Source organism: Chrysochloris asiatica, unplaced genomic scaffold, assembly GCF_000296735.1.
Source record: "Chrysochloris asiatica unplaced genomic scaffold, ChrAsi1.0 scaffold00168, whole genome shotgun sequence".
NCBI classification, from domain to species: Eukaryota; Metazoa; Chordata; class Mammalia; order Afrosoricida; family Chrysochloridae; genus Chrysochloris; species Chrysochloris asiatica.
Genome location: NW_006408686.1, coordinates 1,228,522 through 1,240,976, shown reverse-complemented (window position 1 = coordinate 1,240,976; position 12,455 = coordinate 1,228,522). Strand labels below are relative to the sequence as shown.

Genomic DNA, 12,455 nt, shown 5'->3' with positions numbered 1-12,455 from the left:
GTTTTTATGCTCCTGTTACATGCATGTTGTTACGTGCTGTCAGTGGGTTGCAACTCAAAGCGACCCTGTATAGGGTTTCTGAGGAGTAGCTGATGCATTCAAACCACTGACCTTGTGGTTAGCCGGAGCTTACCCTATATATAGCACCATACTAGGACACCATGTTATATATAAGTGAGGGAGGAAAAATTTAAATTTCATTGAAAAATTCTATGATCTTTTCATGCCCCTTTTCCATGAACTTTTGAAGTCCCCTCATATTTTAACAATAGAAACAACTTCATTCAATCAATGTTCTTAAGTATGGGCTGAGGCCCCATTGTACAGAGGAGGAAAAGAGGCCGGGAGAGAGGCAGCCACAATTTGCACCGAGTTCACTGGAGGAGATGCAAGAGCCTCTGTCCGAGGGTGAAGGTGGGAGGTCATTGGGGGCAGCCTGGCCTCTCTTACTGTCACTGAAGTCTGTGCCAAGGGGCGTGGGAGGTGGCTAGGGGAGGGCCTTGCTTAGTGCCCCGTCCCCCTCCCCAGGCCCAGAGAGCTGAGCACAGAGGAACTGAAAGACCAAGGAGCCCCCTGAAATGTCGCTCCCTGCTTGCAAACCCCGGGTCCTGGCCCCCCTCTGCTTCTGTCTCCTGGCCTTGGTCTGCGTAGGAGGTGAGAAGAAAACGGAGGGTTGGCGTGGGGATCCCCAGAGCTGAGTGGGGTGTATAAGCATGATTGTCAGCATGGCATGTATGTTTGCAGACATGTTGATATGGAGCTTGTGTGATTTGTGGCCTCTGTGTGTGTGTGTGTCTGGGGGTGCTGTGAGCTGTGTATGGTGTGTGTAAGTGGGGTTGGTAGGACAGTATTCACAGGTGTACTTTAGTGTGTGTGTATAAGCAGAAGAGAACATGGTCATGCTCTGCAGGTGTGTATGTGTGTGTGAGCATGCATTTATGTGCATGTCTAAGGGATGTGTATGTACGAGGGGACTTCAAAATGTTCGTGGAGAAACGGAATGAAAGATCATGGAATTTTTCCAGGGATGTTTTGAGCTCCCCTCAGAGACAGCAGATTTCAGCATTTCTGTTGGTGTAGACACACATGTGGAAGGTGCACATGCGATTGTTTACTGGCATGTGAATAGGTCTGTTTTCATATGCATGAAACATTAAGTGTACAAACACAGAATGCATGGAATGGCGTGTTTCAAACTGTACATTTTCATGTTCGTATTATGAAAACTGCATGTAAGATATATACAAATCCAAATCAAATCCCTTCCCTTCAAGTTGAGTTTGACTTCCAGCAAGCCTATAGAGGGGAGTAGAATGGCCCGCACCCACTGGGGTTCCAAAGCTGCAATCTTTACAGAAACAGACTGCCTGGGCTCTCTCCTGCTGGTGGGTTCAAACTACTGACCTTTCAGTTAACAGCCAAGCACTTAGCTAATGCGCTCCCACAACTCCTTCTGACATACGTGTTGTTGTTTTTGTTAAGTGCCTCATAGTTTATGACTCACAGTTGTTAGAAATGAATCCCAATGTCGCATAAAAGACACTCGGTGAGACTAAATTACCTTGGCAAAGCATAATTTACTCCTGCAAGAGAGTGCATGCGCATGGCCATACATACACAAACAGGCCAGCGAGCACAAGTGGGCAGTCCACTTGGGATTTTAATCCCTGACATGAGTCTCAAGGCTGTGTGTCACCCCATTGGCTAGGCTTTTGACCGCACAATCTTTTCCCTTTCCCAGTTGGTTAGTTCAAAATTTTAAGGCGCGCATTCCTACATTAGGAAAAGAAGACGAAAGCGACTATAAATTCTTTACTCCAGGAAGTAGTTAAAAGAAAAAGAGAGCGGTCATAAATCATAAATTCTTTACTCATTTCAGGAAGTTAAAAGAAAAGGAGCGATCATAAAGTCTTTACTTCAGGAAATAATAGTAATAAAAAGGTTACCCGAATACAATAAACAGGATTATAATACATATGTATATAGCTTACACACAGTGACTCTGTATAGAGTTTCCGAGGAGCAGCTGGTGGGTTTGAACTGCCAACTTTGTGGTTCGCAGTCCAGTGCTGATCCTACAGCACGGCACCAGGACTCCACTAATGTTTATGTGGTTGTTAAGTGCCATCGAGTCAGTTCCAACTCATAACAACCCTGCATAGGGTTTTCGAGGAGCAGCTGGTGAGTTTGAACTATCGACCTTTCAGTTCAAACTGACCTTGTGGTCGAGTGCTTATCCTACAGTGCCACACCAGGACTCCATTAATGTATATATTGCTGTTAACTGCCATTGAGTCGGCGCTAACTCATAGGAGCGGCTGATGAGTTTGAACCGCCAACCTTGAGGTTCAAACCAACCTTGTGGTCGAGTGCTTATCCTACAGCGCCACACCACCTACAATAGTCTAGGTACCATTCTAAATGCCTTATTAGAGGAGCTTCAAAAGTTTATGGGAAAATTCCACTATCTTTTCATTCCGTTTTCCCAAGAACTTTCTAAAGTCCCCTCAAATGTACTAGCGATTCATTCTCACAACCACGCAATGAGGAACGCCCTATAATAGTACTACTATTCCATTCTATGGAGTCCTGGTGTGGCGCTGGGGATTAATGCGCCAGACTGCAAAGCTATTGGAACTGCAAGGTCGGTGGTTCAAACTCACCAGCTGCTACTTGGAAACAGGGTCACTATGGGTTGGAATCGACTCGATGGCACACAAAAACAACATCCCATTCTACAGAGGGAGAGGAGTGTCTAGGTGGTACAAATGGTTACATGCTTGATGTTGGCCATTTGAACCCACTTCCAAGGTGCCTTGGAAGACAAGCTTCTGAAAGGTCCCAGCCTTGAAAAATCCTAAGGAGCAGCTCTAGTCTGCTCACACTGGCCCACCATGAGTCAGAATTCACTGGATGGTCAGTACCAATACAGGTGAGTCTACACAAGGAAGTAAACTGTAATCCCAGGTAGCCCCTCAGCCCCCTGGAGGAGCTCAAACATCTTCCTGCCCGTCTATTGCCTGAGGAAGTACCACAGACAATGTGGGGGCTCACAGGAGAACTGAGGGGGAGATGATGTTCCCAGTAGTAAGATCGGGAGGTGAATGGAAGTGTCGGGAGGGAGCAGGTAAAGGATAACAGGCTGTCTGAGGCATGGAGGATGATTAGAGATGAAAGATGGTGAAGGGGTCAGTGGTCCGTGGGAGACAGAAGACGAAGGCCGGTGGTGAGGGGACTGATCAGGGACTGCCCCAGCCCCCACCCCTCACCGAAATCAGAGTGAGAAGGGGGGAAGAGGAGGGCAGAAGTGGGGCTCAGGGGCCTGGCCCACCCAAGCAGCCCTGTACTCCACCTAGTGTGCCAGGATGAAGGGCCTTCAGGGACCCCAGGCTCCCTGACCCCCAGGCTGGAGGGGAGCCGCTGGAGCCAGATGCAGAACAAAATGAAGGAGATGGTGACCAGGACCAGAGACAAGTGGCAGCATTTCTGGTGAGGAGATGCCCTAGCTGAGGGGCCAGACAGAGTCTGGGGTCTGGACTCCCCGGGTCTGAGGAAGGAGGGGGCTGGGACCCTGGACTCCTGGGTCTGAAGGAGGAGGGGCCTGGGGGGTGGACTCCCAGGTCTGAAGGAGGAGGGGGCTGGGGGTGGGCTCCCGGGTTTGAGGGAGGAGGGGCCTGGGGGTAGACTCCTGGATCTGAGGGAGGAGGGAGCTGGGGCCCTGGACTCCCGGGTCTGAGGGCCAAGAACCTGGGGTGCCAGATTCCTCAGTCTGGATCTGAGGGGCAGTACAGCTTGGTTTCTGAGAGGAGTGAGGGGTGAGAGTTGAGAGCAGAGACCCCTAGGTCAGAAGGGGCAGTGTGTTGTTGAGGGGCAGCTGGCTTCCTGGCTGGTGACAAGCCTTCCCTGCAGGAGCCCTGAAGGCTTCCGGGGATTTTTGCAAACCTACTATGATGACCATTTGAGAGGCCTGGGCACCCGCACCAAGACCTGGCTCCACAACTCCAAGGAAGCTGTGCTGGACAAGGCCCATAGCCTGTGTCCCAAGATCATCTGCAAGGACAAGGACCGTGATTAAAGTGTCCCACATGTCTTCAGCCCTCCCACTGACTCCAGCCATGTCCTGAATAAAGAAAAGCTTCTCTCTCTGTGTCCTGTCAAAATCCCTTCCTGTGAGGCTAGGGATCACCCATCACCCATCCTTAGGTTTTAATGCATTGAGTACAGAAACTGACACTGGGCTTGGGGGCCGGTGGAGCAGGTGCTATCCGGGATTCTGAGATCTGACATGGAGGGCTTGTTGGAGACTTCATGGCTCTTCAATTTGAGATAAAAAAAATGTAGAGTAGGTGGGGTCAGCAAATTCCCACAGTACCCTCACGTCCCACCTCAGACACCAGACCCCATCTACTGTGTGGGCATCCAGAAACCCCAGACCCCTCACAGCACCCACTGAGCCTATCTCCTTCATGGGTGAAGTTTCAGAGTGGGGGCTTCCTGTGGTATGACCTCAAGGACATTCCTGCCCTTTTGCCCCTACCCACCCCACCCCCTCAGCCTGTCTGTTGGCCAGGACTTTGGCCTAGGCTGAAAGTGGGGGTTGTGGGGGGAGTGGATCGGAAGAGCTATAAAGTTCTCTGCCTACTGGGAGTTGGTAAGGACAGCCGCCAGAGTCCGGTAAGAGGGATAGAGGAGGTTGTGGTCAGAGGGGGGTGGGGGTGGGGGACAAAGGGTAGCCAGCAGGGTGGGGGCCACTCCCACCAATTCATGGCAATTTCAGGTGTGTGAGAGTAGAACTGTATTCTCTAGATTTTTTATTTTAAATGACAGATTTTTTCAGAAGTTGATCATTAAGACTTTCTTTCAAAACGCCTCTTGCACTAACTAACGTTTTGGTTAAACAAGTGTTTACTAGTTTGCACCATCCAGGAAGGAGGGCAAAGATTGTGAAGTTAGAAATGGCAAGAATTTGGGTTGGAATCATTGGAATGATGGGATTTAGAATCAGAGATTTTTTTTGTTCAAGATGTTTTCCTTCCTGGAATTCAGATCACAACCTCTTTAGGCAGCAGCTTGGTTATCTCTCAGATACAGAGGATAATACTGCTGGGGGTGGGAAGAGGATTAAATGAGCTAATACAGTACAACAGGCCAGGCAAGGCAGAGACAAACTTGATCTTAGCATTGATCCTTAACAATGTCTGTGATGTACTCTCCTACAAATTCGGTTCCAGCCCAAATGTTACCATCTTGAGTCTTTCTAGACACAGACGCATTCCAAATCCCTTATCCCTGTGTGATAGATACATTCTAGCTTCTACTTGAATACCATGTGCATTTCTCTCTTCAATCAGCCCCATAAAGGCTGCTGCATTCAGAACTTTCCTTGGCTCATACATACTATGTTGCTGTGGAGTTGATGTCTCATGTGTTGCACCTTATAGTACAGCTGCCCCATAGGATTTGCTTGACTGTAATCGTCACAAAGCAGATCACCAGACCTTTTCTTCCTTGGCATCAGTGGATGGGTTCAAACCCCCAAATTTTATGTTATCAGTTGAGTGCACACCCACTAACCTTTTGGCAAAGAGTAAACCCCATTGTCTTAAGAGTCCATTCTGTCTCCTAGCGACCCTACCTACGGGAAACCCATTGATTTCCAAGGTTGTAAATCTTTACAGAAGCAGACAGTCACATCTTTCTCCCACACAGCAGCTGCGTGGGTTTGGACTGCACAGTAGGTGCTCAGAAAATTATTTTTAAATGAATGAATGAGTGAGTGCATGAGAGAATTTAACATCTGAAATCTGGAGAATCGGAGAATGTTAAAAAAAATTAAGCCCAAGGATGGCTCCGGGCCCAAGTCACCCAGTTCTGAACTTGACTGGTTAGGAAGGGAAAGAGTTTGCAGGGACACAGCCTCCCAACTCCCCCTTGAGCGGGCCAAGATCCCAGAAATACAGGCATCGCAGGATCCCGGGAAGAGCGTGCCTTAGAACACTTTTACAGTTTTCCAGGTCTGCCGGCGCCATGGGTACCCGACACTTCCTTGCTTTGTTCCTGGTCCTCCTGGTGTTGGGATTTGGTGAGTGTGGTCCGGGAGGCAGGGGGTCTTCGAGGAGGAGGGTGGACTCCAAGTTATCTTCCCAGATGCCCAGTCCTTTTACCAGACCACATCCCTCCTGGCATCCCCACCCCGGCCTGTTTTCACCCCTCAGCGCCTCTAAGCGCTCCCCGTCTCCCCTGCAGAGGTCCAAGCTGCCTACGTGCCCCAGGCGGACGAGCCTGCCAGCCCCGCCCTGCTCTCCCAGATGCAGGAATCCCTGTACCGATACTGGGATTCCGCCAAGAGCACCGCCAACGACCTTTACCAGAAGACCTATCTACCCCGTGTAGATGAAAAAATTAGGTATTGCCACTTCTCAGGACCCAAGAGTCCGGAGCCCCTGATCCGAGAACCCATCCCCCACCTCTCTGGAACCTAGAAGTTCTTCCCCATTCCCTCCTCCCTCAGACCAGGAGTACGTGCTCCCCCTCCCCTTACCCCCTCTCTTCCCTCCCCTTACTCTCTCTGGACCTAGAAGTCTAAATCCCTCGCCGGCTCCACCATCCTCAGACCCTTTCTCCTTTCTCCCAGGGACATGTACAGCAAAAGTACCAGCGCCATGACCACGTACGCTGGGATTCTGACTGACCAGATTCTGACCCTACTGAAAGGGGACCAGTAAGAGTCCTGGGAGGAGGCCCCCAGTGTGTGTGCAGGGGAGGGGCAAACCCCAGCCCAGACCCCCTGTCCACAAGACCTGCTGCAGAATCATTTGCCAGCAGCTTTCAACATCTTGTTCCCAGTCTCTCCTGACTTCTTATCAGTAAAAGATAAAAAAAATTCCACATATTTGCTTTGATGTGGCTGTTTTTCTGAGGCCCTAGGGTTTGAAATGGAGTCCTGGTGTCCTGGTGTAAGATAAGCACTGGACTGCTAACTGCAAAGTCTGAGGAGTTTCAAACCCCCCAGAAACCCTATACAGTGTCCCTATAACTCAGAACCTACTAAACGGCACTTAACAACAACAAAAAGGACCCGAAAAGGGCGCTGGACTGCAAAGTCATTTGAGCCACAAGGCTGGTGGTTCAAGCTCACCAGCTGCTCCTTGGAAACCCTACACAGGGTCGCTATGGGTCGGAAAGGACTCGACAGCACTTAACAACAACAAAGGGGCACATGGGTTATCATCTGGGAAAGAAAAACAAAGTGGCTATGGTGAGAAGAGAGTCCTTTGCTCTTCCAACCCACCAAAAGACTCCTCGGGAGAAAACTTTGGGGTAATTCTACTCTGTCCCAATAATAGCGTGGTGGTGGGGAAGTGGGGAGGAGTTGATTTTGTTTGGCCAACATTTACTGAGAGCCAACTGTGTGCGTTTATCCCTAACCTGGCCAACAGGAGTAAGAGGTGAATAACAACATACCGAATTCTAACAAACAAAAAGTTGTTGTTGTTGTTGTGAAGTGCCATCGAGTCGGGTCCGACCCATAGCGACCCTGTACAGGGTTTCCGAGGGTGTAAATCCTTATGGGAGTAGAAAGCCTCATCTTTCTCCCGCGGAGCGGCTGGTAGTTTCAAACCGCTGACCTTAAGGTTCGCAGCCCGATTCGTAACCACTACGCTACAAAAAGTAGTGGTTACCTTTTTCCATAAAGTGCTCCAATGGCACAGTGGCTTATCATACAGCGCCACACCACCTACAATATTCTAGGTACCATTCTAAATGCCTTATTAGAGGAGCTTCAAAAGTTTATGGGAAAATGCCACTATCTTTTCATTCCGTTTTCCCAAGAACTTTCTAAAGTCCCCTCAAATGTACTAGCGATTCATTCTCACAACCACGCAATGAGGAACACACTATAATTGTACTACTATTCCATTCTACGGAGTCCTGGTGTGGTGCTGTGGGTTAATGCACCAGACTGCAAAGCCATGTGAACTGCAAGGTCGGCGGTTCAAGTTCACCAGCTGCTCCTTGGAAACACTATATACGGTCACGATGGGTCGGAATCGACTCAATGGCACTTAACAGCAACAGTCTTACTAAGGCTTGTTTTCTCATTGGTACAATGACAACCAATGAAACGCTGTCCTGTGCAGCGATTGGACCCTGTGCTGTTGTCCCACCCACCTGTAATGGAGGCAAGACTGCACCAAGACTGGTGCTTGACTAAGAAGGCGGTGCAGAGGGTGGTTGGGAGCCAACGGTCTGGACCTGCAGGGACCTTGCTGTTTGACGACTCCCACACATTCATTCACTGCACAATGCTGAGAGCCTACCAGGCCCTGGGAACAGAGGGGTGTAGAAGACAGACCATCGTACCAACAAAAGGCCACATAGATTGGGCTCAGTTCTGCACTGTTTTAATGATTACACCTTTGTACCACGTTTATGGGAATCACTCGATACATCAACTCTGGTTGTTAATTGAAAGGTTAGCAGTTTGAATCCACCCTCAGTCACCTCTGAAGAAAGATCTGGCTTCTGTTTCCAAAAGGACACAGCCATGAAAACTCTACAGAGCCTAGTCCTACTCCGCAACACATAGGGTCGTTGTGAGTTCCTATGGCACCTGATGGATATGATCAGTAATTGTTTCTGTTAACTTGGACCTCAGCTTGTGGCAAGCCCATACACAAAGGAATGAAATAAAACACTGTCCAGTCTTGTATCATGCCCATGATCAGTTATGGATCAGACCTTTTGTGATCCATAGAATTTCCATTGGCCTTCCACTTGCCAAGACTTTCTTCCTAGTCCATTTTAGGCTGGACGTTAATCTGAAACCTGTTCAGCATCATAAAACCCCAAACCAAATCCACTGCCATCGAGTGAATTCCGACTCATAAGGTTTCCAAGTCTGTGAATCTTTACAGAGCAGACACTCTCATCTTTCTCCCAAGGAGTGGCTGGTGGGTTTGAACAATTGACCTTGTGGTTAGTAGCCTGATGCCTAACCCACAGTGCCACCAAGGATTCTTGTTCAGCAGCACAGCAAACCAACACTGACAGATTGTCAGGGCATCAGACCCCGATCTCCTGCATGAAACATGAGAATTCTACCATTAAATCACCACTACCTGGCTAGTCATGTTGTTTTGTGGCTACCCCATAAACAGAGGTGTCTCTAAGATAACAGACGTATCTTAGTCTTACGCCATGGTGTGTCGGATACCACCTGAGTCTTATGCCATGGGTACGTCTGACCCAAGCCATGTTATTTTCAATAACCTCATATGCATGCAAAAGTTGGGCAGTGAATAAGGAAGACCACAGAAGAACTGATGCATCTGAATGACGGTGTTGGAGGGAAATATTGAAAGTACCATGGACTGCCAAAAGAACAAACCAATCTGTGTTGGAAGAAGTAAAGCCAGAATGCTCCTTGGAGGCCAGGATAGCCATACTTCATCTCTCATACTTCGGACATATTGTCCTCGGAGCAGGATATCATGTTTGGTAAAGTGGAGGGTCAGAGAAAAAGAAGAAGACCCCTAACAATATGGATTGGCACTGTGGTCGCAGCAATGGGCTGAGATGTAGCAATGATTGTGAGCTTGGCACAAGTGTTTTGTTCTGTTGTGTATAGAGGGTCGCTATGAGTCCATACCAACTCGATGGCACCTAACAACCACAACATCTAAGCTATGGGAGGATAAGCACTCAGCCACAAGGTCGGTTTGAACCAGAAGGTCGGCAGTTCAAACTCACCAACTGTTCCTCAGAAACCCTATACAGGGTCGCTATGAGTTGGAACCAACTCTATGGCTCTTAATAACAATAGTAACCTACGATATGACAGGTATGGCACATGCCCTAGGCCCCACTATGAGTTGTGAGAGATCATTTGTTTGTTGTTATCTGTCTAGAGCTTGGGTGGATTCCAACTTACAGCGACCCCACGCATACTAGAACAAAACACAAGCCAGTCTTGCACAATCCATCCTCACAATTGTTACGTTTGAACCCATTGATGATGCCACTGTGGAAGGTTTTGCCCTTTTATGCTGACCCTCCACTTCACCAAGCAGGATATTCTTCTCCAGGGACTGGTCCTTCCTGACTTGTCTAAAGTACAAGAGATAAAGTCTCACCATCCTTGCAAAACGTTAAAACTAGCACTTTCATACATGGGTCAAAGCCGACTGTGTGAGCTTGCTCTGTTGAATATAGAAAGAGAAGAAACTGAAAATAATGACTCTGAGCCCATCAGAGACCAGCTTTCATTAGTGAAGGCAAGGAAGATGCAGCTGTAATTTCATAGATTGCCATCAAAATCATGGGTTAAGTACAAGATGAACAAACTTGTATCTAAAAGATGTGTGTCAAAATAAATAAAATGGGCATCAAGTGTTTGGACGGAGGCACAATTTCAACACTTACCAAGGACGCTATTTTCCATAGATACACCCATGCCCACATGACAGGGTCCAACTGCCCCATAGGGCCTATTAGGCTGCAGTTTCCATGAGAACAGATCACCAGGTCATTCTTTCCTTGGAGCCACTGGATGGATCTGAACCTGTGATGTCTCAGATAGCAGCTGAGCACTTAACCATTGTGCCACCAGGGATCCCTGGTTGTTAAGTGCCTTGGAGTCAGTTCTCCATTCTTAGTGACCCTGCCTTGGATTTCTGAGGAGCAGCTGGTGGGTTTGAATCACTGACCTTGACGTTAGCAGTCCAGTTCTGATCCTACAGTGCCACACCCCTGGTTAGGAAACAGTATTAAGTGCCATGTTGTTGTTGTTGTTAAGTGCCGTCGAGTCGGTTCCGACTCATAGCGACCCTGTACAGGGTTTCCGAGGGTGTAAATCCTTACGGGAGTAGAAAGCCTCATCTTTCTCCCGCGGAGCGGCTGGTAGTTTCGAACTGCTGACCTTAAGGTTCACAGCCCAATTCATAACCACTACGCTACCAGAGCTCCTATTAAGTGCCATAGAATACGGTTTTCACAGAAGCGGCTGGTGAGTTTGAATTGACAATCTTTGCAATTCAAATGACTTTGCAGTCCAGAGCATCAACCCATAGTGCCACATAGTGGTTGGTAGTTATGTGCCGTGGAGTCGGTTGCGACTCATAGTGACCCTGCACAGGGTTTCCAATGCTGTAAATCTTTAAGGGAGCAGAAAGCCTCATCTTTCTCCTGCGAAACAGCTGGTAGTTTGGAACTGCTGACCTTGCGGTTCGCAGCGTGATTCGTAAGCACTACGCTACCAGAGCTCCAGGAATAGTAATCAAAAGATCTTCTGCTTAGGGCAGGGAACTCCTGTCACTATATTCTAAGCCTACAAAAGCAGGAAGGGGCTTCTTGCCCTCAGGTATCTGTGGGGAGAGGGCAAAGAATGAGCAAGAAGATAAAGTTATGGTCAATCTTTACAGGCAATGAAGAGGCATAAATGAAGAGATCAGGGTGAATCATATGAAATAAGTTCAGGCTTCCATGGAAGGGCATTTGTCACAAAGCCAGTACTGGAAGATGTCCTTGCCCAAAAATTGTGTGTGTGTGTGGCAGGGGAGGGGGGATTGGGATTGAGAGGAGACACTGACTTTCCCCCAGGCCAGGGTGGGGGTGGTTACTGATGGGAAGTGGGTATTTGGGAAGTGAGTTCAGCCTCTGGGGAAGGGCATTGGTCACAAAGCCAGGGCTGGAAGATGTCCTTGCCCAAAAATTGCAAGGGGGAGGGGGAGGTTGTTGAGAAGAAACACTGACTTTCCCCCAAGCCAAGGTGGGAGTGGTTACTGATGGGAAGAAGGTATTGGGGAAGTGACATCCCTGGATGGCACAGATGTTTAATGGGCTTTGCTTCCAATCAATACAAAGGTTGAAGATTCCAGTCCACTTGAGACACCTTGAAAAAAAGCCCTGAAGATTTGTTGTTGTTAAGTGCCGTCAGGTCAGTTCTGACTCATAGTGACCCTGTTTAGGATTTTCAAGGAGTAGCTGGTGGGTTTGACAGCTTTAACAATCCAGTGTTTACCCTACAGCCCCTACATCACCACCCAGGGCTCCAAACTTCAAAAAAATTAGTCATTGAAAATCTTATGGAACACAATTCTACTCTGACACACGTGGGGTCGCTATGAGTCGGAAGTAACTTCACAGCAACAGGTTAAGAAAGTGGAGAATTGCAGGTTTGTTTAGTTTTATAAAAGGCAACGCTCCTTGCATGACTGGCGTAGCCTGAAGGCCAGAATCCCAGGTCTGTTCTGGCCCCTCAGGTCTCACAGGCAGGGCTGCTGATCTCCGAGGCTTCAGGGCCTGTGTTGCTTCCTTAGAGCTTGGCACTGCCCTCTGGCCAGCCTGTCAGCACTCTTGGGGCAGTTTTCCCAGGTCCTGAAGCTGGGCAGCTGGGAGTCCTGTAGAAAACAGGGGCTCCAGGGAGGGGTTGTGGGCAATGCCCCCAAGTTCCC

At 48.6% G+C, this 12,455-nt stretch overlaps 2 protein-coding genes across 2 annotated transcripts; both read left to right on the top strand.

Annotated features, from left to right (window-relative positions):
- The first annotated feature begins 578 nt into the window (after positions 1 to 578).
- Positions 579 to 4,075, top strand: APOC4 (apolipoprotein C-IV). Its single transcript, XM_006871480.1, has 3 exons — positions 579 to 654; positions 3,357 to 3,489; positions 3,910 to 4,075. The coding sequence occupies exons 1-3, from the start codon at positions 579 to 581 to the stop codon at positions 4,073 to 4,075; spliced, it is 375 nt and encodes a 124-aa protein (XP_006871542.1).
- A 1,952-nt stretch (positions 4,076 to 6,027) lies between these two features.
- Positions 6,028 to 6,725, top strand: APOC2 (apolipoprotein C-II). The gene is made up of 3 exons (XM_006871351.1): positions 6,028 to 6,082; positions 6,247 to 6,406; positions 6,635 to 6,725. The coding sequence occupies exons 1-3, from the start codon at positions 6,028 to 6,030 to the stop codon at positions 6,723 to 6,725; spliced, it is 306 nt and encodes a 101-aa protein (XP_006871413.1).
- Positions 6,726 to 12,455: the final 5,730 nt, after the last annotated feature.